The sequence below is a fragment of the Amia ocellicauda genome, chromosome 4 (assembly GCF_036373705.1).
Source record: "Amia ocellicauda isolate fAmiCal2 chromosome 4, fAmiCal2.hap1, whole genome shotgun sequence".
NCBI classification, from domain to species: domain Eukaryota; kingdom Metazoa; phylum Chordata; class Actinopteri; order Amiiformes; family Amiidae; genus Amia; species Amia ocellicauda.
This window is the reverse complement of record NC_089853.1, coordinates 2,030,865-2,057,212: the sequence shown is the minus strand read 5'-3', so window position 1 is coordinate 2,057,212 and position 26,348 is coordinate 2,030,865. Positions and strand designations below refer to the sequence as shown.

The following is a 26,348-nucleotide window of genomic DNA, read 5'->3' as shown; positions in this document are numbered from 1 at the left end:
TCCCAGCTTTCGGTGGGTCACAGAGTTGTGGAACGGTGGAAACTTCAAAGTGAAAGGGGCCGATTGACATGCTGCCGCTTGATACACTTTCCCAACGAGAGCATTTGCTGTTCAATGTATACTCATCTGAAAATGAGGAGAACTTAAATGTTTTAAGATGAATAACAGTTAAAAGGAGGAGAGGATTGTGCAGACAGAGCCAACAAAGCAGAGACAGCCTGCTGGGAGAATTAGCATATTTTCCCAGGCTGGGAGGTCACTGGAGGGCTGTGTGGGTGGGTTTATGGGGGGCCATTGAGTCATGCCTGAGAGCGAGCTGTGTTTGCCCTGACAGGTGAGCGTGCTCACAGACCAGGTGGAGGCTCAAGGAGAGAAGATACGAGACCTGGAGACTTCCTTAGATGACCACCATCAGAAACTGAACTCCACAGAGGAAATGCTGCAACAGGTAAGGGCTCTGTGCTCAGGCTGTGAGTGGTTTGTGCAGACCCCCCCCCCACACACACACACACACTTTTTTTTTTTTTTACAGGACCACTTGTTGGCTTGGATGTAAATCTTTCCAAAGTTGTGTTTGGATTATTATTATTTTTATTCATTTGTTCATTAGAAGGGGAAGGGGGGGAGGGGGGAATAAAATATTTACAACTGTGAAACTGTGAGTCCATGTTGTGAGCAAGTAGATGAATGAAACGGCTGTTTAGTGCTGTTTACTGTTGGAGGAATTGTTCTCTGCTCAAAGGTGCTCACTGATAATAGAGGGTGTGGTCTAATTCAAACTGCCCTAGTTACCATTTAACCCTAAATTCCAGCTTTCAACTGTCAGTAATACAGTTTACAGAATGTAAGCTTTATTAAACATGTAAATATACCAACATGAAAGAATAAAGAAAAATGATATTTGCTCATCTTCCAAGCAGTTAAAAAGCTAAGTTTAGTACTCAATGTAATAAACACAGTCTGGATTTACAGGTTTACCTTATTGTTCATATATCTTCAAATAAATAAGTAAATTAAGTTAGTTCCCACACAATATCACAAGGGACTAGGGTATGTAAATCAAGTCTAAGTTTAGTATCCTGGTATTGCAAGGTTGGTTGCTTTCTTTACAGTTAACATAAATCATTGTTTTGCTTTGATTAATGGCTGACTGCAACCTTGTAGACATCAGCAGAGGTGCAGGTTCCTACAAGATTGTATAAGTTCCTGAACAAGATCCTGTGGGGATCCTAAATGATCTTGTAGGATCCTGTTGAAATTTCTACCAGGGGAGATGCTGGCAACACCTGCTAGAATGGCTGTAGCAAAGTCCTCTCTCTCAGAAGCATGTGTGTTATGTTACTTTTGATATCCAGCATGCATAGTGTGACATAGGGCACATGTGGATCTAGACAGATAATCTGTACTGTATAAGAGCTAAATGAATGACTAACACATTTTGGTCATTTATGTAAAGTATGCTAAAGTTATTCCCTGATTTGCATCTTATGAATTACCCTAACTGTAACACTGCTATGTCAATACAGACTTTAAAAACAACAACTGGCTCTTCCCCTTGGCTTGCTGTTGTGTGGTTTAGTTTGTAGTTAAAACCTGTCTGTGGTCCCAGCTTAGCCGAGGTATGCAGACATGTGGGCTCTAACATCGCGTTATCTTGATTAAATCAAACTGTTGTGTTGTATTTTATGGAGTACCTTGTCAAAGAAGCTTACAATGACATGTGTTACAATAGGCTAAAGGCAAGTGTAACCTACTTTATAAAGAATGCAAGGACTGACATTAGATTCATTTAGAAAAATTACATTAAACTTGCAAAATACTGATAAAGGCCTCCATGAAGAAATTCCAACATGAAAGGGAAATGTTAACAAGAAGCCAAAGCTCCCAAGGTTAAAGTTAAAACCACAGGCTGACTCACAAAGTAGGTATGCAGCATCTAAACAAGAACAAGTCTGAAGGCAGACAGAAGTAGTTACTTCATCAAGCACCTGAAGGAGATGTACAAAACAAGAAACAATTACTCAAATGCCAAATAAAAACCTTTATTCACAATACCAGACACCACATACACAGGAAAATGTCAGGACAGGCTTTGAATTTAAAGGTTATAATGTTAATAGCCCTAAGACATTACAGACACCACCCCTGCCTGTAGATTGAGATAGAGGTGTGGAATATCAAACCTGAAATCTATGCTACTCAATACAATTTAACAGTTACAAAGTGTGTGGGTTCTTTATGCATAAGAAAAACCTCTCCTAATGCTACTGCTGACTGGACAAAACAAACTAACAAATAAAGTGTTACTTGTTTTGTTTTGGGATTAGTGAACACTTTAATCACAGTCTAGAGCTCTGGGGTGGGTAGTAACTATGGGTTGTACTGCTCTTTAGTAACTGGCAAAGAACTTGTACCAACCAGCAACATTGTAATTATATCACTGGTAACATAATATCAACAGATCAAACATTTCATCCACTGCCGCATCCTAATAACAACCAGCCATATAATAAATATCAACCAGTATCAATTTGTGCAAGTCAATGTGATAATTTTTTTGATAAATAACAAGTAGTGTAATAGCACACAAAAACTGGTGATGTCATTATTTTCAACCATGTTGGTTAGTAGAGTGCTCTCGAATGAGGGGGCCACAGCACCACAGTGGGTGACTGAAGCACTAAGGAATCTCGTGTTATTTCTCATAAATATCTTTGGTAGGGTTCGTTGTTGTTTTTTTATTTTTTTAATAACATTACTGTTGTACAATACAAAACAGTGAAAAGACAACCTTAAGGTTTAAATTCCTTCAGCTCTTATAAGCAATGGGTGATTGGCATGCTGCTTGAAGCTGCTGTGCTCACTGATTTCCCAGTGAGATTGCTCTCCGAGGCCAGAGTTGAATGCCCATTAATTTGATTAAATTCTCTCTGCCATTTGCTTCAGTACGTTATGCAACATGCCATTAAAGCAAATCCCAAAGCCGAAAAGTGTCACTTCAGGGTCACGTGCCTTTATCGCGTGTGATATGCAGTATAACTTGCCAGGAATAAGAATGTCTTTATAATCATGTTCCAGTTTAATTTTCATTTCCTGCTGTTTGCTTAACCGTCTCTGAACAAACATCATCCGAGAGATTTCACATGCGAGACGTCTGGGGTAGGATGTTTCTAGGCATTATAAAAAAATAATTTGATCAAGCAAAGCAACATGTACAATAAAGGATGTTAAATATTTGTTTATCTGACTATGGACTAACTTGTTGATGGAATTGGCAGTTTATTTTAAATCATCTCGTTTTCAAATATTAATGATCAGATGGGCTGTCTTAACTACCCCTTACTTAACACTATGCATCTCCTGCTCAATAACTGCACACGCATTGTGGGTTATATCTCCTACATGTATAGGTTGAGCACTAATCTTCTGGTTTCATCTTGCGTTTTATTTACTCAGACTGTTCATTTGTGTGTTGTTAAGTAGGTCTGCATTAGAAGGACTGTGAAACTTGTCCAGGCCGGTTCTTCAGGTTAATAAGTGATGCCCCCGGGCTGCTGGAATGACCAGAGTCTTTTTTTTTTTTTTTTTTCATAGAAATCTGTTCGTGACTTTGTGACAGTAAATGGCTTCTGTGAAACTTCCCAAAATGCAATTTCCTTCTAAATGTTAAAAATGTGTAGAAGAGTAGTTTCTTTGTGTTTAATAGAAATACACTGTCAAGTATCAAACACATGCTTTTTACCCTCCTTCCAAACCTAAACGCCGACCCTTTGTTTCTCATAAACAACAAATGAACAGACTTCTACATTAACAACTGTGTGTGTGTGTATACATATATTATATATGCATTATGTTTAGCCTATAATATGCATCATTCAAGTAGTGTTAAAACATTGTGGAAATTAAGATATTGATACAGGGCATTTGGCAGTATTTTAATGTAAATCCATATCAAGGATTACTACCACGTAACTATTTCCCAAACTGGTGTGTGTATGCAATGATGTATTTATACGTGTGCCTAGTTGAGTTGAAGGAAACTATCAAAATGATAAATGTAATGACTGGAGTATTAAGTGTAATTCCCCTACTTTATAGAGCAATGGTATTTGTGGTCAGTTTTTCCCATGGAAATTCTGACTCTGATGAGGTAACACAAGAAGAGACATTTCAAGTTTGAAATTGTTTACAGAACTACAAATAAACTAATCTGAAAATCAGCTGGCCATCTTTTCTGAACTAATATACACTTGGCCTGGCATTGGTTTATCCTAGATTATTTTTCTGCTGTCTCTCACTAGAACTACTCACTTGAAGGCTCAGCTTTGAAAAGAGGGCTGTTTTTTTAACCAGTAATAATAATGTTTCGGAGAAGAATTTCTGTTTATGCTGTTGAACGTTTTTCATTCCATCATTTTCATTCAGGCGTAAAACTGTTTATGTCACTCCCTTTGGCTTCTGCATTGGTTTTGAAATTAATTAGGACTGTGTTCTGCTACAGTATTCTTAATAAATCTCTCTCAGGGGATTTCACATTAGTTAAAATACAAAAGGAAAAAATATACAATTTAATGGATGTCTTTACTAATTGTCTGGGGGTAGAATTCCTTGAATACAATTCCTGTCAGCTGGTTTGTACATTACCTTTGCAATCGAGATATATCAGGGATAATTTACTTTTTAAGTAGGTAAGGATTGCTCAAAAGCCCCATAAAGACACTGCCTCTTCCTGATACCATGCCTGACTGGGCAGGTAAACAGTACTTTTGTTTTGTAAGATCAGGCACACCTTCATCTTCGTGAGAGTTTCTGTTTCAGAAGCATGAGAGTTCACTGTCAAGCTTTCCAGTTGCTCGTCTGCACTTTGAACGCAGTCTGAAAGTCATAATTCTGAGTCAGGGACGCTTCTAAGCTATGAAAATGAGAGAACAGAGTTGGGACATCTTTAGCTGGGTAAAAGGACTATTGACAGACTGGCAAAATGAGATAGGATCTACCTTCCAGTTTCATCCGTGTTTCCTTTCATGCAGGTACAATAAGCACAGTTTTGTTGGTTATTAAGCTTCCTGTGTGTGTGTGTGTGTGTGTGTGTGTGTGTTGGGGGGGGTTGAAGGAAACTAAATTTAAGTACAAAGTATAGTCAAAATGTTCAATTTTGAGAAAAACGTAGTACTAGCTGATTAAATATTTAAGAGAACGCATTTATATCTGTGTGTGGTCAAAAGAAGGGTCTTAACGTGGATGCTGTTACTAAGTAGTATTGCACTTATGGATTAAATTGGTGTATTGTCTTTTAAATGATTATGTGGATTAATTTGGCATAGCACAGGCCATGTTCTTACTCAATTCTGTTATTTTTCATTTGTGGACTAGCTGTAGCACAAACTATGGTCACCTAAACAGTTGAAGCATTATTTCACCGTAGAGAAGTATTCCACTTTCTGTTTCAAACACTGAATGTCTGCAGAAGTATTTCAACTCCTATTATAAAACACTGGTGTGGCATATTTTGTATAGCGTGTGGTCCCTTCAGGTCAGTTTAAGTGCAGCTTGGCCTTTGTATTTGGGATATTTGTTCACTGTTGCATAAGTCAGTTATCCATTGGTGTTTGAACTTGATTTGGGTGAGAACAAGTTGCTGAAGGTGTGGGTATGCTTGCATGAATCAGACCGACTAAGCTATTAAGAGGTTTTGTAAATGCAATATGAAATGTGATTAAACTTCTTGAAGGTCGAGAACAGTGCGATATAGTTCATGCTGAAAACAAGACGAGAAGCACAATAGCTCTCATTAAAGGTTCCTGATTAAGGGAAGGCTATGTGCTTATGCAAAATTTAAAACTTATTGTATGCAACTAGTTATTTCCAACCATATATTGTACATCTGCTGTTTTTCCAGCATTAAAATGTTTATTACAATATGGTCTACAGACTTGAACTGCCTCTTTTTTCATCTATATGGCTAATAATTAAATTAACAGTTAACCAAATATTTTGATGTACAATAAATTCACCATATTCTGCACGGAACCTAGGATCAGCCTCCATTGTCCCCACACAGTTTCTTAAACTCATGGAGTTTGTGTTGATAGCCCTCGACGTTCTGGCTTGCTAGCTTGCTTGCATGTATGTCGGGCAGTTACAGTGAAAATATAAATAGCGTACATAGCAGTTTATATTTAGACTTTGTGGATCCTGGTTGAAATGTTTGTTCGATTGACTTTGTGCTCAGCGGAGCGAGTCACTGAACTGTTCTGTCTCTGGTGGCAGGAGCTGCTGAGCAGAACGTCCCTAGAAACACAGAAACTGGATCTTATGGATGAAGTTTCATATCTGAAACTGAAACTGGTCGGAATGGAGAAGGGACAGATCGACTGTGAGGACAAGCAGCACAAAGCCGAGGTAGGTACCGCAGTGAACTCCCCTGTAGAAAATTAATTAAGCGGATGCAACTATAATCACAGAGACGAGACTGTCTGGAGTTCGGTTGTACAGATGGAAATTTGTCAAATTTAAATGGGAAAGAAAGGACAACGAAGAAACCGCTTTAACTTGTACATTTCACTGATGAAGGATTAACGCATGATGCACTAGTCGAGCTGTCATGATCCCTTTAGGAACTTTCTTTCATGCGTTTCTTTTGTAAGTTAAAACCAGTTTGTAATGACAAATGTGCTCACAAAAATAACATTCCATTGGTAGCAAGTAACATGAAGGCAGCTGTGAATTTTGACCTAACGTACCAGGCAGTTTTTCTTTTTGTCTGTATCAATGCTCCATCTGTGCTCATGGACATTGCGCCTTGATACCAAAAAAGAAAGAAAAGTGCCACAGGAGTATGTATAATTAATGAGATTGTAGTGATAGATATTAAGATTCTGCCATGCAAGAAAAAACATGGAAAACTATATTTCCAATGCATTGTGAAACTGGTTGCAATCAATCAATCAATCTTACACAAAATAACATACATATGTAAAACAGACTATTTATTTAATGTATCCATGTTAGGAAATACATTTATTTGGGGGTCTTTCATGCTATATAAGCTGCTATAAACATTGGCTTAAGATTTAATTTATTTTTAAAATGAAAGTCCTCCATTTCTCCATAAATAAGTCTGGCGTGTGTTAAGCTATGGTTTTGCGGTGCCTTAAATTACATCCACCCCTGATCGTAAAGAATAGAAAAGGCCTTTGAAGCCTTTCAGATTAGTGGCAGATCCAATGCTCAGCAAAGGGGTCAGTTAGCTGCCATACATCACAGTGGGACTCGAGCCCGTTCTTCACTGCTCTAAACCAGCCTACTGCTGATGGGGCTGCTTGACACAGTTCATCTTATGTCGACTAGGATTCCTACTGTTTGCAAGCCAATACTGTGACATTAACCGAATCCCACACGTATAGTATGTGACAAAGCTGAGGCAGAGCTCTACCCAGGCCTTCAGAGCCCATGTATGCAGAAATCATGTAGTACAAGTACAAAGCTCAGCACAATGTAGCTAATATCTCATGGGTGAGGAACCGCTTCACTAGAGTCACGTTTGTTGTGAAGGATGTTTCTGATGTACACGCACAAATACATCATGTGATGATCCTGGGGGTTAATGTCACTGATTTGCAGACTTGCACACTTAACCATAGATAACCTAAGAGGTATACTGAGCAATTGAAAAACATGGACATGTTGATGAAATTCCAGATTATACGTTGCTTCATTGCTCTGGGGCAGTAGGTGGGGTAGTGTTCCGGGTGCTTCATTGAAAGAGAATACATGAAATAAACACTCCTTCATTATTCTATACATAGCTTTCGACAAAGCAAAGGAGAGTCATACCTATGCCCCTGAGAAATAGGTTAGTCGGCAAAAGCTCTCTAATTTAGCCTGGATTATCGTTCTTCTGTGCATTGCGCAGTTATTACATCAACCAGTATATCACAATAGCAATTGAGTATGTCAAACATAGACACATATTTAAACAACTGCTATGTGACTCAGAACTTAAGAGACAGCAGAGCCTGCATTCTGCGTGGATTGTCAGAGATGGATATGAATCTCAGGAAACTGCCATTGCCAGAAATGCAGTGATGCTATAATCTGGAAATTGAGAGAGTGATAGTCGACTTCTTTGGAATACTGTATATTCCTTTGTTTCAGATTGTAACTAAATAGTTTGGTATAATTTCCTTTTACACCAGAATATGTTTGAAAATATTTAGAAAAAAACAAAAAAAAGTTACTTTGCTTATTTTTCAAAAATATTTTATAGCAATTTCTGGTGTAAAATTAAAACAATACTACCAAGCATTTTGTTACCACAGATAAAGTTAGTGTGTTTTTGTTTTACAGCCAGTTTTGGATGGACGTTCTCCCTTCTATATGCTATTTCAGAATTCAGAGTTAGTCAGAATATGTGGTGTGGTTGAACATTCGATTAATAAGTATTTATGTACACATTTGTCAGTGTATGTAGCTTGTTTTCCCGCTGCCATTTACCATAAATGAAAGCAGTCTGGATATATATTTTGTTTTTCCCTTTTTCAGATCTAGTCCACATGGGTAACTTAATCGAGTGTACATTTGTTATATCAACAAATATTGTCCCCTGACCTGCCAGCTGCTGGGGTTTTGTCAGTGTGCAAGAATGACAGTAATGTGTTTCGGCCATTCCAGAATCACACAGGAAATTACAATGGTTTGTTACCACTACACACGGTTCTATATTAAGAAGAGAAATTCCTCATTAACTGGCTAAATATCAGAAGTATCTACTTAATGCAATTTCTTTCACTTAATTCATGAGCACAGTGAATGGGTGTTATAGTTTTGGTTTTGTTAATTAATATGGTGAAGTAAGTGCAGGATTTACCGTAAAATATTTTGTTTGTTTTACTTGCCTTTTTTAGTTTTGTTATGTCTACATCAAGAAAAAGTGGCTTCTGCTTTTACTATAACAGCAAAAGTTACACTTTCACAAAACTGCATAAATGTTTCTATTTATACAAGTTTACTCTGCTCAAATATTACATTTTAAAAGCAATATAACATGTCTCTGTGGATGGCCTAATGAATCCTAAGCATTCATTGCATTTCAGAATTTAAAATGTTTTTCTTTCACTGACCTCAGTTATCTTATTCCAGTCCAGCATCAAGATCTGTCCTAAATCTTTGTCACCCTGAAATTAACCCTGAAAAGTAAACCACATTTTTTGGCAACCATACAAACATTCACGTTGGCACTTCTCTGGCTTATAAAATCGGTCAGCAACTTTCTCTAGCAGCCTGCAACTGGTTTACTGTCCATGCCTGCCAGATACATAGCCTGTTGCGGCTTAAAAAAAGGGGATTGGTTAACTTTTTTTCAAGTTCGAGGCAGACAGTGTATAGTTACACTTTAAAATTCAAATTAATAACGAAAACTGCATTTCATGGTTGTTAAAATTTCTCTCTCAATATTTTGGAAGCAGATCAGAATGATTTCAATACCAATTTACATGGAATACAGAACATAGTGAATAAGCATTTACATTAAATGGCATTATTTTACTTATTATTGTACTTTTCTGATTTGTTTTGTTCCCTCCCCCACCTTAATTTGTTTTCTTTCTTCCATCTTTTCATCTTTGTCTGTCTTCTTCCAGTATGTAGTAAATCTGATTAGTGAGCTACAGGAGCAGATGTGTAAATTTCAGCAGGAGATCAATACAAGAATCCAGGAGAAAAAGGCACTGGAAAGTAATGCTGACACTAAAGCTAAGGAGCCACACCAGAGCACAGACACAAGCTTAGGCAGCTCAAACACTGAGGACTGCTGTTGCTGTAGAGGAGAGAATGTAGGCAAATCTTTGTGCACAAGCAGATGCACGCCCTGCTTGACCTAACCTCTCCAACTACTGTCCAAATAACGTTTTCTCTGGAATCCTGTACTTTCATACTAATAGCATTTCAGCAGTGCCTTAATGATATGTCATCACCGGGACTGTAAACAATTTGAAAGGCAATCCCGTGGTTTAAGTATGAGGTGATTACATATTATTTGGGTACCTTTTTCCAATTTAAAATCTAATATAAGCAGTGTGGTATATTTGCATGAGACTTGTTGGACATATGAACAACTTGGGTGATTTCAGTGGACTATCCTTTGATAGGTGATGGCTCAAAAGCTTTATAATATTGATCTGATGTATATATAAAAATGAACCAACCATTTATTATATTGAATATGTTAGTTCTCATTGAGGTTTATCAGCAATCCACCTTTTCAGTCTGGCTAACATCCAACACTATTTCTCTGTCAATTTTGGAGAGCATTGAGCCATCACTCTTGGGCATGGAAGACTATGAGATGTTATATTCTTGTGCATATATTGTATGTAGAAATCTAAATTTAAAGTAAAGGGCTCAGTATCAGAGTTGCGATTTAGATGTGAATCAGCCAACGTTTAGGCGATTCAGGTACTTGATGCAAGTTTCAGGGCAGGCCAGGCAACACAGATAACAGTTATCACAAGACGTTCCAAGGTCACATGGTACACAATTCGCCAGGCACCACCAGGGCTGATTAGATGGGAACAGCTCCTGGCTATACAGCACACCACTGCCCTGTTTGGCTGGCTTTAAGCACCTGTCAGTCGAGGGCATTATCAGTAAGCCTGCCTCAGTCTATTTGAAACAAAATCACAGCTGTTATGTTTCTTTGCTCAGTGTGAAAAGCAGCAGCTTGTGCAACTGCACATTTCAGAGCACACGTGCAAGTTAATCTTTTTAGTGGCTGAGCGAATATTTGGTTATTCAAAAGTGGAGGGGAAAAGTCATGCATTATTGTGATATGTACAAAAACGCTGTGTTCAGCCATTTCTTTATATTCGGAACCAACTTAATAATAATAAACTAGAAAGAAAACAGTGGTATGGTGTTGCTAAAATGTTGAAAAGTTATTTGAAAAACAATGTTTACATTCACTCTGTCCCTCAATCTTTTCTTTGGGTTATTTTAGTTTATCAGGCAGATGAACAAAAAACATTTACAACAGCAGCAAAATAACAAAATACTATAGATCGTTAGGTTTTTAAGTACTGGGGGGTGATTGGTTTTATGTTTGAATATATTTGTATCCCTGTAAGAAAGAATCAAGCAAAAGACCTCAGTGAGATTTCTGATACTTTCAGGGCCTGCTGCAGGAACTCAGACTCCTGAAGAACAAAGTGGATGAATTGGAGGGGGAAAAATCACAGTACGAGAGAAAACTGAAGGCGACCAAGGTAAGAAGAGCAGTGACCGGTGTGGAAGAGAGCTAACCATGTCAGAATGTGGTCTTTTTTTTAATTTGCAATTCTCTGAGACGTACTAATTGTGTACTATTTTTGCTTGGCTTAATCAGTCATCGCAGCACTCCAGTTCCAAATGTAAACTTTAAAGTGTTAACATTTGTACATTTTGTATTGATTGGAAAACCATCTTGCTAGTGCGGTTTGGCTTGGCTGTTTAGCTGCAGTAGGTGATTCTTCTCCTTTCTTCCAGCTTATATCCCATCACTCTGGCTCTTTCTTTCTTTCTAGCTTTCTATTTCTTACTCTCTCCATGTCTGTTACCAGTCCTTAATGACCAAGCTGTCTAGCCTGATAGTCACAGTTGAACACATGCAGGTAGAGAAACAGCATTGGGAGGAGAAATACAGAATCGCTCAGGTGCTTTTTCATCTCTCATCACATTACTTTGGGAAAAAGTATTGTGTTGACCTTTTTGTGGATGTTGTTCCTTTTGAGTTTAACCTTGTTATGGTGGAATCTCATTCATCCAATGTGGTTATGCATTTAGATTAGCAGGGGTTATCAGATGGAGAAATTAAGTGCGCTTTGCTGGCGATTGTTTTAAGAATATATGCTTGTTACCGATTTGCTGCTTGGAAAAAGCGGTCACTCTTAGAAAGTGATACTATCCTTTGCTCAGAGTCTCAGACATTGTTTCCGTCTGTAAAGTCCAATGTTCTGGATAGTGCTTTTTCAGTATAATAAATCAAAACAAATTATTGTGTAATGCAATGTACAGAATATAATTCTGGCATACATATTACTGTGGTGTTTAGCTGTATAAAGGCAGTGGGAGGTTTATTCTGTGTCCAATGCTTTGGGGCAGATTACCAAGGTATTGTTTATGGTTGAATAAATATTTATAATTGTAGAAGACTTGATCAAAGAATAAAAGCATGTTTTTAGATTGATTTACTGCCTGAACACAAACATGAATTCCATCTTTGCTGCTGGATACCCTCAAGCCATGGCCATCATGCATTGTAAATCAAGGCATCTACAGCAGCTGATGCTGAAGGCAATAAGCATCTTGACTGGAAAAATACATGTATGGTCAGTGCGTATCCCTTACTGGCTGTACCACAGAGTAACCACTAGGGAATCGCCCCAGTCATTACAGATTGTATTGCAATAGAAAGGAAACCGTAGCAAGGATACATGTAAAATGCAACCTCAAGTTAAACAGATAAATTTGCATATGTTGATTTCATTGGCTTAGTGAGGTTCCCTATTGTGCATGTGCACTATTATTTAACAGCTTTTCACAAGGGTCTTTTTATAGCACTACATTAGTGTTTCCCCTTTGATGTGTTTTAATACTCTTAATGAACATTATTGAAGGCCCTGTCTAATTCTTTGTGCAGAACTTGAACTCTATGCCTGGGTTTTCATTCCATGTGAGGGTGACATACAATTCAGAATATATGTATTTTCCATTATGTTTTGCACATTCAGTTTTCATTACTAAAGTGAAATTAGTTACATTACAAGGAAACAACGACATTCACAATCTTGTAGAGATTTAATTCACATTCATTTTATAATCCCCCAACATCAAGGATTACGGACAGATTTACTTTATTTACTTACTAAATAGCTCTAAAAAAATAAATAAAAGGCAGGCTTTGAATTTTGTTCCATACTAAGTGCTTTTTTTTTTTGTTCTAAGGAAAACAAAATTATTATGCCACCTTCAATCTTTTACCCTCCAGAGTAGCAAATTTTAAAGCGGGTAAAAGTCATCACATGAGATTGAATTCCAGGGAAACAATTTTATGCATCAGAAAATCGAAGCAATAAAATAATATACATCTTGTATCTTACAACGTAAACAAACACTTTTTATAATGCATGGTATGAAGAATCCAGATCATCACTTCATTCTTTTACAGGCAGAAATATCCGATCTTCAGCACCTACTGGCAACAAAAGATGCAGAAATTGAATGTCTGCAAAGTCAGCTGTTGTCCAGAGCTCCGTTATCCAATGATATCACAGAAAGAGGTAACTTCAAAGCAGAGAATACCTACCAATGCGTGGCCTTAATGGTAATAGTGTATTGTTAACAAACTCTTAATAGCATGGGCCTGCAAATTTCACTTATCACTTACAGAATTTCAGTTTTGAGACAATAGTTGATTATGTAGTTTTTTTTATCAATTTAATGACAGTAGTACGAGGGGCAATTTGAGGTTTTAGACAGGACAAGAAACTAGTTCCCATAAGAAATACTTATTTTAATAGCAATTACACTTAGTGCCATCACACAAAAAGACTTGGAATTTATTCCTTAAAAATATAAGATCAGTGTCATCCAAGAAGAGACTGGTTTGTGTACTCAGACAGATTGCACTGCAGGTTTAATTTTACAGCTCGTTGTGTTTTTGTTTGTTGCGTTTAAATTAAAAGATACATAATTTGCCTCTTAGTACAGTAATAATAGGCTCTTTTTTAAAGAAATGACTCCTACCAGAGATGAAAAAGATAAACACACCAGTCATGTTCTTCTCAGATTTGCAAGTGGTAATTGAGTGGAAATAGTAGAGCCAAGACCTGAATATTTACAGGAACACGCACAAACAGACAATAAGAGAGCCCAAACTTATTGAGCATCTTTTCCATCTCTGGTTTGCATGCATTTCACACATGTTTGAGACCATTCCTAACAATTACTTTTCTACCTTCTCCGTTTCACACCCTGCCATGCCACCATCAATAGAGGAGGTGTATAGGAGAAGGCTGAAAGAAAAACGTAAGCCTGGAGATTCTCTTGTGGCATTAATGCGATGCTTACCCGTTTCCAACCCACCCAGCTTTTCACTGCTGCCATGTCTAATCAATTGCAACACCCCGTTTCGTCCGTCTTACCTGTTTTACCTGCCTAAAGCAAAATATGCATTTGTTTTTTAATGAAGGAAGGAGAGGGGGTTTAATCATGAATTATACAAGTGATTCATAGCCCAAATGAATATGGGTGAACCATGTTATTACTATAAATCTAGCAATATTAAAATCATAATTTTTAAAAAAGCATTTGAAATACTAATCTTAATAAAACATGTTATGTTGAATTGGTCTCTGATTTTCCTCCAGCTAGATCGGTTTGCTTTAAATCATTACCTTTCATGTGCTGCTCTTTTGAATTCTGTTAATCACACATTCGTTTAGAGTGCAGTTTCTGCGTCCAGTCTTGGATAGACAGAAATCTTGAAACTCTCATGTTCCACATTACATCATTTTTAACATAAAAGCTGCAAGTCTTGGCAAAATCATACAGGGCTGCTCACTTTTTCCCCAGTCCAGTTTAATTGCAGAATACTTTCCTTTTTTATGTCACCCTGGCATCACTCAACATGCATCTCTCTTCTTCAGTTTACGGTATTACCTCTTGACATTCAAACATCAGAAATCAATTATTAAATGCATGGACGCTCTGAACACCAGAGACAGATTTCCAATTCTCGATTCTAACAAAGGTTCAACCTTAAAATAAAATAAATAAAAAAGTATGACATAACTAAGAAGTTGAAAACGAAAATTGAACACAGAAGCACAAAAAATTGTTACTAATATTATTGCATACATTCCCTTTTAGATCAGGAACTACAAAGGCTGAAAATAGGAATGGAGTCTTTGTTGACAGCCAATGAAGAAAAGGTACGTTAATAAAATGTTTATTGCAGGGAAAAAGTGTTTATTTTGACTTCCTCTGTTATTTTATAAAGTATATTGTTTTACATTTGTGATAGAGTGAAGATTTTGAATTCAGGAAATATGGGACCTACAAAGATACTCAAAATACTGTGTACAAAGTAGCCTACCAGTTGCACTTTTCTGGATAGTGAGACATCAGACAGGAAAAACACATTACCTCCAATCCTGCCAACGATTAGGCTAGTTGTCTCTACAGCACACTGTACAGCACAAGCCAAGGTAGGCTCTAAATGTAAGCAACACAAAGACAACGTACATGTTTTTAAGAGTCATTGGGCCCCTGTCCCTTCATGGGCACAAACAAATATACAACCTGCATATGAGCGCATATTAATGCAAAACCAGAGAAGGAATGGAAATTAAACAAAACCCCGCCAGCCTTCCAAAACAGAAAAGGTACTGGTTTGGTCTTACCAGACTTGCAGAGATCTTCACTTTAGATCGAAGACTAGCATACTTCTCAGCACATGAATCCACTGGCAGTGTGTCCACAATGAACTCCATCGCAGCACTTCCATGTGCAGAAGCATGGTCTGTCCAGTGTCCATCAACATTACACCAAAGAGTCATTTTAACTGTGCCAGCAAAATACTTTGACAAAATTAGAAAGCAGTACTGATTTCATACTGACAAAAGAGAGTTGTGTGCATAAACACCAGACACATATTGGCAAACATTCCTTCTCCACACAGGTGAAACCTGTACTAAGCCTAATTGCTACATTTAACACACCTCTGGTAGCATTGAGTGGTAATCAGGACAAATGAGCAAAGAGGCAAATTAATCTTTTAAAGTGATTAGGGTGTCATCTAAAGGAACACATCTGGATCTGGGATCACAATATGTGGAGTAGTTAGATAATTACAGACTCAAGCATTGCTTGTGATAGTAGGTAATTGGATATTTTCACATACTTGAAAATAATTGATCACTGATTAGGCATCATTATTTAATTGAAGCACTGGAGATTGCCAACTCAAGGCATAATGAGGTATTTTTCTAGGGAACTTGTAAACTGCTGTAAGATCGGTAAACCCAGTGCACACAATGACTGGTGCAAAGACAACAACATGGATTCTTCAAGAAATAAACTGATTAAATACAACTCTGTTGGCTTAGATTAATCAAATGCTTTATAAAAGATAGTTTACTCTGGCAAAAAAACACAGCTAGATGTCTTTTCTTGTACTGAATATGAAATCTATTCATCACTTTGCAGGACCGTCGCATAGAGGAGCTGACGATTCTCTTAAATCAGTATAGAAAGATTAAGGATGTCATGGCAGTAGCACAAGGTATTATATACTTTCATATATACTTAATCTATCTATCTATCTATCTATCTATCTATCTATCTATCTATCTATCTGTCTGCTATTCAACTATCTATCACAATGCACATACATATACTGACCAAAGAAATATAGTTCAATTTTCTGCATTTGCATACATCATAATTGTCAATCGTTTAATAACAGTTAGTTTGCATCTGTGCTTTCCCTATGGTCTAGAAATTATCTTTATAAACACCCCAGAAAAAAAAAAAAGATTATTTTATTAATAAGTTCTGCCATGACTTTTCAAAGGCGGTAGTGAGAGAAATCTGTCTGGCAGTAGTGAGGAGGAACTCAATGGAAACACCAAGATGAGGAACACAGTCCACAAAAGCAACTCGGAGAAGATTCAATCAGAGGTAAGGCTAAACTCCCGTTCATTTTGAAACCTCATAATAACTTGCCAGTACAGAACATCTATATGAGCTAAGCTAATAAAGAGTGTGTTATTAGTTTTGTTCCCTTTCATCTCAGATGTCTTCCAGAGGTTCTTCACCACTTTTAGTTTCCCCTTCATCAATACAAAGGGAGACAGACACCAGGTAAGCACAGTGCTTATGTAAATGCAATTTGCCACACTATATAGCATCATCAGGCTTTATTTGGTATCGGAAGTCATTACAATCAGTTCTGCAGACAATTGCATTTGAGAATGTATAACTAGGAACTGAAAAGAGACTTGATCTAATAAAAATTGGTTGATTAATGTGACTTACAATAATGAACAGCACAATCAGTTTTATTAGTATAAGGAGTAAACATTTCATTTCATCCCAGTACCGGTGAGGTAATGTCAGAGTGGAAGAAAACAAACAATAAAACAGTGGAAGTTTGTTTTCTCCCTGTAGCAGTACCTTTCGACTGATGCATTTATTTCTCACTCCATTTCCAGCTCTAGAAGTATACAGATGTCTCCAGAACCTGCAGTTTCACCCTGTGATGCCCACTTCAACAATGGACAATGGCAAGTATTGCAGAATAGCAATAGGATACTTCTAACTTCTTTGGGTTTGGTTTAATTAAGAATTAGAAGAAAACCCTATCTGATGACCCTGCCCTGAGCACATAACCCATCCTATTTAATGCTGAGCAATTACTGTCAAATCATATTAAAGTGAATCTTCTTTGTAAGGTAAAAGACAACACAGAGCACTTTCTGGTGACAACTCTGAAATCGTTTGATGAAACTGCAGACTTCTCCTGTAGTTAGACGGGAAAGGGAAAGCACATTTGATGGAAGATTACTTGTATACAGAATGTAATCTCAAGCTTGATTTGAATGTCCCTAAATATTATAAATATCTCTTTAACCCCCAAGGAACTCCCCAGGGTGCTACTAATTGCAGATTTTACCACTACATTACATTATTTTTTTATATGTTGTTTTGATGAATAATCCTCTGTTTCATGACGAAATGTTCACCAGTCACATTTTTAGTATATATTCTACCAAAGGCTGTAATCCAGGTTAAAAGGAAAAATATAATTTGACAAACTAATCTAGTTTCTTTCATGTATTAATTCTGAATTATATGAATCTACACCGTAATTTACATTTAACACTAACTGCATGCAACATGAACCACTGTTTCTGAAACATATGTTTATTTATTTTCCATTATTGACAGGGCACAACAAAGGATGTTATCCAGTAGTTTGGAAGAATTACAGAGTGGGTCTTTACAAAAGGTTTGACAATTAATATTATTGTTGTTGTTGTCATTGTTATTATTGTTATAATAGTAATAAAACAAGTGAAGTTGCATCAAGTGTCACATAAAACTAACCACAATAACGTGCATCCTGAGCTTGCATCAACATAATCTCTTCATGGGGGCACAACTGCAAGATAGCGAATACTGGGCATTGTTTCCCATACTGTAAGAGATGTTAAATCAGATATGAAAATAGTTCCTTCTATCTAATCCCTCTGTAAATAACCTGTCTGCAAATAACTGGGGATAAAACTGTGGTGTTTCTTTTACTGAAATGGGTTAACTTCCTAACTATCTGTGCACTAACATGTGGACTAAACTGTTCACAACAAACAAGGAAATAAAAAGAAGTACTGTATATGTATTTAAATATTGTGCCAATGGAGATATGCACTGCTATTTTCAATGAAACTCCACAATGAGACCTTAGAAATGAGTTATTGGCATTCCCACAATCACTCTAATGAAGAGTTGAAACATATCCATTTATCAATCAAAACGTTTATCAAGTCAACTGACCAGCATTCTGGAAAAATGTATGCAAATACACCATTAATTACAATAATCCACTGATGATAACACACGATACGATCCCGTAAACTGAAAGAAGTGCAGAACAAACATAGTTTAACATCTCACCATTCAACCAGTCTTATTTAGGATTACAACTACTGGCAAACATATAAACATTTACTAGAGGATTACAGCTAAGCATTCATATGTAAGTTAATCTCTAGAATTGTATACATAAGTGTGTGTTTGTAACGTTAATTATCACATTATTTTACTAACCATGTGTCTGTTCTCTTCATTACATGCACTGACTGTTCCTTCATTGCCACCCTTTACAACCCATAGCATGTAGTTGGGGAACCAGTAGAACCTGTTGTATCAGCAGAGGTACATTAATTGGATGATGTAATTTTAACCTTTAACCTTTAACCTGTCACCCGCTGAATGCTCTCCCTTCTTTTCATTGCAATTCATTTAATACATAATTAAAGGAAACATTATTTAATGTAGAATTTTTTTGGTTTTAATTGTCTCTGAAGAACATAAGAAAGTGTATTTCTTTTTTATATCTAGTCTGTATGTGGTCTAGTCTAGTATATACATAATATTGTGCATTTATGTATTCATCATAAAAGGTAATGTAAAGTAAAATGTACAATATTATATTTATATGTATTCCTCAGAGAAGAATACAATTTATTATGTGCTGTTAACCTTGAATCTGCTTTTGACAGAGTCCACAACTTATAGAAAGTTACAAATACCAGACTTTGCCAGGGAAACTATCAAGATCCCACCAAAATGGAGATAAAGAGAAATACAAGTCGCCTGATGTACAAACATCGATGGAGGAGGCTGAAGAAAGTGAATTCAACTTAAGTATGTGCAAACTTATGTGCAGCAATGTAACATTTTATTTGAAGGTACAATAAGCTAAAACATAGAACCTTTGCTAGATGATATACAGACATCTCAAAAAGTTTGTGTTTACTTAATTTAAAGTTTGTTACTTTTTCAGTGCCACCCTCAGCCTCATATTTATGCCTGTAGTCATCTACACAACACACAACCAACCTTTGCCAGCTTTACACATTATGGATCGTGAATTATATTAATTATGAGCATTCATGTATTTATCCCTTTTCACACAGATAAACTATGTAAACCCCTCATTGAGGAAAATAATACTCATAATTAATCTAGCTTCCCAATGCTGTAATTAAACTTTTCAGATCTGTAGAGGATATACAAATAATCTTCTTTGTAAGATCCAAAATCACATATTGGAAACAATTGTGATTTTAAGCTTCTCTTTCAATTTAATATTATAATGTTTTGATATATTTCCTCCTTGCTTAAGCATTTACATTTTCATGCCTAGTAAATACAGGTATTTGTGTTTGGTTATTATAAAAATACCAGGCTATAATTATTTCCTAGTTTATTAAATAGAATCATTATATCTGTATATCAATAATTTTGTTACATTTGTATTGATAATCACATTGATTGTTCAAAGAAACCAAATCAAATCTTACATGTGTTCGATTTCAACACCAGAAATAATGACCAAACACAAATACAGAAACATATTTCTCTATGAACAAAATCAGAACTGGTTATGAAAATGCTTGTGTTTAAATTTTCTGATTTCTTTCTCTCATTTTATTTGCAAACTAATATGATACTTGGTTAACGGCTCTATATTCAGTCGTTTTATTTGCACAGTTTCTGCATGGGTTGTGGTTTTCTGTATTTGCTTTTCCATAACTCTTTAATTTGCTACTGTCTCTTCTTTGCTTTTACGTGATGCTTTCTGCTTATTGGAATGGCTGAAGATCGCTGCAGGAGCGCCAGCGCTCCAGCTTTAGGTATTGTATACACAGATGAATGCTTGTGTACAGCAATGGCTTTCTATAGAAGATAAATACAGTAATCCTTGGTTAAAAATAAAATAAGCTTCAAATTGAATTGTCGCCCTCTTAAAAAAATCTGTCTCATCTATAACCTTTTATAACCCCAAAGGAGGTTAGATGAATTATACTATTATACCCCACCCCAAGTTTGAAATGAGATTCAAATTAGCACATTAAACACTTCTTTTAAGTTTAAATGAAAACATATGAGTGCACATTCATGGTTATACTGTAAACTGATCCCTGCAACATTGTGTGACATTAAGAGGATGAATATTGCTTTCAATTTAAAAATAATGGGGGTGTTAGGTTTCTTTTATGTTCATGAAAATATGTTTTGACTAGTTTGCAAACTTTCCACATTGAAAATGTTCCTTTTCAAACTGCATATCACACTTTACAGTAGAAAAAGGGTTTTGTTTACCGTACATTTGATCTAATCTGGAATATTGTTTCAGAAATAGTTTTTCACAATGATTCACACATGTATTTAAATTTAAATTTCCTTCTGTGCCTCTCTTATTGCATACCTTTGGCCAGGATCTCGTGGGAAACATGATCTTTTTGGAAGTGGTGGGTTGTAGTCTGATTTTAAGTGTCCATGTGTATTGATTTTATTTCACAAAGCTAGACTTCGGGCCGGATTAAATCAAAACTTTGGCCCACCCGCTAATAGAAAACTACTGAATTTTACTCAGTTGCGGCTTCATTTTTAGTATGATGTCACTTTCTTCTAATCATAAATGTAACCGCTATGATGTACAGGTTTGTAGTTTTCTATTAGCGGGTGGGTCAAAGGTTTGATTAAATCTGGCCCTTAGTCATTTATTTTAGTTCACTGAACTGAAATAAGTTATTCTGGCAAAGGAGTAAACTGTATACATATATTTTATCTTTAAGGAAAGACAGAGAAAATGGATGATACAACATCATCTGACCTTTCACCTCTGTCATCGGGCGTTGACTCGGGACAACAGTCTCCCGTCTCGCCGGAGAACAAAAAGAATTCCAAAGGCATCAAGAAATTCTGGGGAAAGTGAGTTTGACAGATTGTATATTTACTATACATTTCACAACATATTATTATTATTTTAGTAATAGGATATTATTTAAAAATGATTCACTATGAGTACTGAGTTTTAATGGAGTTTTAAACTGAAGTTCAGAAGGAGTACAACCCCAATCTCATGCGTTACCAAGCATATAAGTATCCAGCAACAAACGCAGTTTCCCAGCATGTATTGCTCTGGATCCCTCTTCCTCCCCAATCAGCAGCTTTGCAACACCTCCAATGGCCGCACTGTCCTCATGGCAAGGTCATCGTTCCCTTAGTCAAGCGAGTCTAGGCCAAAACTCAATTTACCTTCAACTGTGTACGTGTATTGGGGTTGTCAGAACTCCTGGGATGGTGAATACATTGTTCACCAATACTGGTGTTGGCTAGTTTACAATATACAACATTGCAGGTGTCTGAACACGTACCAATCACAATTTTATTCCTCAGGATCAGAAGAACCCAGTCTGGTACTCTGCAGGGAGATGACCTGGAGCCGTCTGAGTTCAGGAGAGGAGGCCTGCGGGCCACAGCAGGGCCCCGACTGGCTCGGACTAAAGAAACAGGAAGCACAATCTGGTACTCCATTGCACTAGATCTTTCTGTCTGGATTTATTGAGGCTTAAAAACAAAGAAACATTGTTACAACAATCCAGTTTTATTAGTAACTATATAAAATAGTACTGAACATGTGTATTTATAGTGCATCCTTAGTACCCGATGTTTTACAGTGCAATATGTTACTACACTGGTATCTTATGTATAAATGTGTAATTTGCCCACAGCCTGAAAACACAAACTGTTATAAATACTTTATTGTATTCCTTTCTTGTTAGGGATGATATTTTTATTGAGAAATACTTAGATGCCTTTCCTCTACATTGTTATACTGCAGTAAAAATAGTAAAACAGTGAATAATGAATCACCTATCATTCAAATTTTATTCCAGTTGATCAAGGGTAATGGGTGGCGTGAATGGCATTTGTTAACCAAAACATTCATCTGCAATATCTTTTAATTGCAAGAGACAAACTGTCTCACGAACACAAAATGAATTCCCCAAAATAACAAAGTGTTTTTGCACATTTAGAAATTAAAATTCTGTAAAGCAATTTCTGTTAAATTGAGCATGTTGTGGAAGCTGGAGTTTAAGCCATTTAGATACGTAATGATGTAACCGATTCTGTCCGGCAGTGACCTGAACACTCCCTTCTCTAAGTGGACAACAGAGCAGGTGTGTGGCTGGCTGGAGGACTTTGGTCTGGCTCAATACGTGAATCTCGCCAGGCACTGGGTCAGCTCTGGACAGACACTCCTAACTGCGTCTCCTCAGGAGCTTGAAAAGGTACATTAAATCTATCACTAGTGGAGTCTTTCCTAAATATCACCCAACTAATATCAGGGCAAATAATACTAGCATCTTGTTGAATTTGTAATTTGACCACTGATGGATAAAGGCCATGACCTTTCCAGAAATACAAAAACATCAAGACTGTTTAGAGGAACAGCTAAAGGCCATCAGTAGAACTTACATTAATATGCTTTATATACACAAACAAAAGCTTTTATATTTCAGTATTATTTGGGAAGTTTATTTGCACACAATTGCCTGTATAAACCTCTTAAAAAATTAACTAACAAAAGGATTTCACTATAACATAAAACTTTAAATTCATATCCAATTTCCAAACAATCACAGGAGATGGGAATAAAACATGCCCTGCATAGAAAGAAGTTACAGCTGGCTGTCAGATCTTTCAATACTAAACTGTCCGAGAAATCAGCCGACCTGGACCACATCTGGGTGACACGTAAGTTTTGGATCAAATTGACTTAATCTGTGAATTATCAGTCACATTATGAATTGTCCTTTTTATGACTGAATGAGAACATTTTTAAGTTCTGGTACAAAAAATAAACAGATATTGTAACTTCTGTTCTCAGGTTGGCTTGATGACATAGGGTTACCTCAGTACAAAGATCAGTTCAATGAAGCCAGAGTGGATGGCAGGATGCTTCAGTACTTAACAGTGGTAAGAAACCCACATTTCATTGCCTGGGGAAGAATTAATCATCAAAGTTCATATTTATATGGACTTTTTGTACAAAGAGATATGTAGTTTAATTTCAAAGGGCAGTTGCAGGAATTTTCATACTTCTCTGGTTCATATTCACAGAATGACCTGCTGTTTCTCAAAGTCACAAGTCAGCTCCATCACCTCAGCATTAAATGTGCCATCCATGTCCTGCATGTCAACAAGTTCAACCCCAACTGCCTGAGGCGGAGGCCTGGAGATGAGGTAAGATGGGACGCCTACAGTACCTGCTCTCAGTCTCCCCCTGTCATATTAGCTTTCAGTATGAACAAACTAAGAACATTTGGATTTTAAAATAGAGTATTCAAAATAAAAATAATAAAAATAATATTTGTTTAAAGAACTCTTGTGTAGAGGTTCCTGAGAGAGATGACGCTGACCTTGTTGGGAATGGGGCTTTTGAATGGTGTCTGCAGTCTAGTGCCATTCATATCTGGACTTGATTTACTTTCTCTTTTGCAACAAACTGACTGCTGTGTGACCTTGTGTCCGCCAGAATAAGACCTCCCCCTCTGAGGTGGTGCAGTGGTCAAACCATAGGGTGATGGAGTGGCTGCGCTCGGTGGATCTGGCCGAATACGCGCCGAACCTGCGTGGCAGCGGGGTGCACGGGGGCCTTATCGTGAGTATCACAGTCAAACGCACGTAATACGTGGATGTGCTGAAGCCGATGCCACATTTTATCAGTCCTTGTTGTCAAGCTGTACTGTGAACATTTACTGATATTATTTAATTATTTAAATGTTGTAACATTATTCGAAAATAGGCTAATATGGCCCACATGCTGTACCTGAATTGTGCATTTGCTCTGCAGATTCTGGAGCCGCGCTTTAATTCGGACAGCTTAGCGATGCTGCTCAACATTCCCCCGCAAAAGACGCTTCTGAGGAGGCACCTGACGACCAACTTCAACATGCTGATCGGCTCAGAGGCACAGCAAGAAAAACGGGACTTCATGGAGTCATCCAGTTACACACCTCTGACAACCACGGCAAAAGTCAGGGTAAGTGCTTCATCTCACTGGGAGGTTTTTATTATTATTATTTTGGTTAATGAAGTTGAAATACAGCTTTACATTATGTGAAATGCCAGTAAAGAACAAGAGAGGTTTTTTATCATAGGTCTAGGAGTACAATCCATGATTCACATCCCTGACCTAGAAAGATTGAACCGAGGATGTCAAGTTGTGAAATCGTCTGATGTTTTTGAGATGTGAGCAAATAAGCAACCGCGACCAAGTTGACCTCAGCAAAACCCGAAATGATTTAGTCTTTGAGCATTAACATTTTGAGCCTCATTCCCTATATACTCTTAGGTTTCATGTTGTGTAGCTCTGTTTATGTGAAGAGGAATTTTAAATATACTTTAAATATCATCTTAGTCATCATTTCTGAAGGGATAATAACTATAACAGCTTGGACGTTTCTGTGACATGATTCCACTTTGGCAAAATTTTACTTTCCATTTTAGCCAAAGAAACTGGGATTTTCACATTTTGGGCAGCTGAGGAAAAAGAAGCTAGATGATTCCACGGATTATATTTGCCCGATGGACACTGCCCCGCCTGTCACCAATGGAGCCCACAGGAGCTTTGGGGGATTCAGGGGACTGAGTCCAATCTTTGACAGGGATGTGGAGAGACTGGAGCAGGTGGGACAAAACAGCTGATGCAGCACGAATGGGATCCATCACAGCTTGCAAACAATAACCCTGTGCCATCATCTAACACTGAAACCTCTCGACCCATGGGCATGAATACTGTTCAGGACATACTAAAATGGAAATTCGCTGGAAGCAGTCTTGTCACTTTCTAATCATCCTGACAATTGTGGATGCAGTATTTTAGTACTGATGTTTAATACCATTTGTCTCATTAGTTTAATACACCATTTTCATGCATTTTTTTTATTAATATGATATAATTATTTGTTGTGCATTTTAAGACTTTATAAATATTTCTTACAGATTACAGTGTTTTGTAATACATTTTGCAAAGGACAAATTCCAGACTGGTCATTTTACTGTTTGCCAGACAGTTATTTTGAAATGCAAACTGTGCAATATTTGCACATTGAGGGGATATATTTATTGTAATGGAATTGTATTATATTACAACATAACCACAAGACATCCTGCAACTTTGTCCACGTTTTTAGAAAAAATATTTTGTTAATTCTCACACGCTTTTATTTTGCTATAAATATAACCTATACATAATACCTGAACTATTTTTTTATAGCAAACTAAGGTATGCTGTTGTTATTCAGTAGGTATTTGGTTCCTATGTCATTGTAAATAGCATTTTAAAAAATAAATTGGATTACAATAATAAATGAATCTCAACAGAGGTGAGTGCATATTGTTTTTTCCTCAGTATTATGAAACAATATACTGTATTTTTGTACACTGCATGTTAAGCAGTTCTTTAAGAAATAAACCCCGTTCCAACTTGAAAATCTCTTGAAAATCTTTTTTTAAGCATGCCTGAAGTTGAAATATTTGTTTTTTCTAAAATGCAATCAGACATCATAACTGCAACAGATTCTGCAAGCCTGTCAATCAAAGTGTGTGGGGTTGTGAAAGTAACCCAGGACACAGCCTTGTTTTACAGCGCATGATTAACAAAGAATAATCATTCTCTAACCGGCTGTCAGTTAGTGCTTTTGTTGACCCTGAAATGTCAGTTTTGTGCAAGA

The 26,348-nt window shown here is 36.9% G+C and overlaps 1 protein-coding gene and 1 long non-coding RNA gene across 15 annotated transcripts in view; one reads left to right on the top strand and one right to left on the bottom strand.

The window, feature by feature from the left end:
* The window catches only part of LOC136747556 (uncharacterized), a 38,562-nt gene extending 22,897 nt beyond the window's left edge, over positions 1 to 15,665 (bottom strand). The window contains exons 1-2 of the long non-coding RNA XR_010816530.1: positions 15,438 to 15,665; positions 15,181 to 15,249 (exon numbers count right to left, since the gene is read on the bottom strand). This is a non-coding gene — a long non-coding RNA (uncharacterized LOC136747556). The remainder of the gene's footprint in view (positions 1 to 15,180; positions 15,250 to 15,437) is intronic.
* ppfibp2b (PPFIA binding protein 2b) overlaps positions 1 to 26,108 on the top strand; it is a 57,655-nt gene extending 31,547 nt beyond the window's left edge. For 4 of the 14 annotated variants that reach the window (XM_066700456.1, XM_066700457.1, XM_066700463.1 and 1 more), the window contains 24 exons: positions 335 to 448; positions 6,271 to 6,402; positions 9,642 to 9,833; positions 11,169 to 11,261; positions 13,202 to 13,313; positions 14,029 to 14,061; positions 14,905 to 14,966; positions 16,243 to 16,318; positions 16,610 to 16,716; positions 16,811 to 16,899; positions 17,250 to 17,321; positions 17,986 to 18,046; positions 18,931 to 18,972; positions 19,320 to 19,464; positions 20,424 to 20,456; positions 21,402 to 21,537; positions 22,006 to 22,134; positions 22,751 to 22,901; positions 23,256 to 23,367; positions 23,501 to 23,589; positions 23,734 to 23,856; positions 24,149 to 24,274; positions 24,467 to 24,655; positions 25,123 to 26,108. In XM_066700456.1, the coding sequence (XP_066556553.1) occupies positions 335 to 448; positions 6,271 to 6,402; positions 9,642 to 9,833; positions 11,169 to 11,261; positions 13,202 to 13,313; positions 14,029 to 14,061; positions 14,905 to 14,966; positions 16,243 to 16,318; positions 16,610 to 16,716; positions 16,811 to 16,899; positions 17,250 to 17,321; positions 17,986 to 18,046; positions 18,931 to 18,972; positions 19,320 to 19,464; positions 20,424 to 20,456; positions 21,402 to 21,537; positions 22,006 to 22,134; positions 22,751 to 22,901; positions 23,256 to 23,367; positions 23,501 to 23,589; positions 23,734 to 23,856; positions 24,149 to 24,274; positions 24,467 to 24,655; positions 25,123 to 25,320 (2,616 nt within the window). In that variant the 3' untranslated portion in view covers positions 25,321 to 26,108. Of the gene's footprint in view, positions 1 to 334; positions 449 to 4,817; positions 5,031 to 6,270; positions 6,403 to 9,641; positions 9,834 to 11,168; positions 11,262 to 13,201; positions 13,314 to 14,028; positions 14,062 to 14,904; positions 14,967 to 16,242; positions 16,319 to 16,609; positions 16,717 to 16,810; positions 16,900 to 17,249; positions 17,322 to 17,985; positions 18,047 to 18,930; positions 18,973 to 19,319; positions 19,465 to 20,423; positions 20,457 to 21,401; positions 21,538 to 22,005; positions 22,135 to 22,750; positions 22,902 to 23,255; positions 23,368 to 23,500; positions 23,590 to 23,733; positions 23,857 to 24,148; positions 24,275 to 24,466; positions 24,656 to 25,122 lie in introns of those variants that run through there. The other 10 variants (XM_066700466.1, XM_066700469.1, XM_066700458.1 and 7 more) reach the window with 9 other exon arrangements.
* The last annotated feature ends 240 nt before the right edge of the window (positions 26,109 to 26,348 follow it).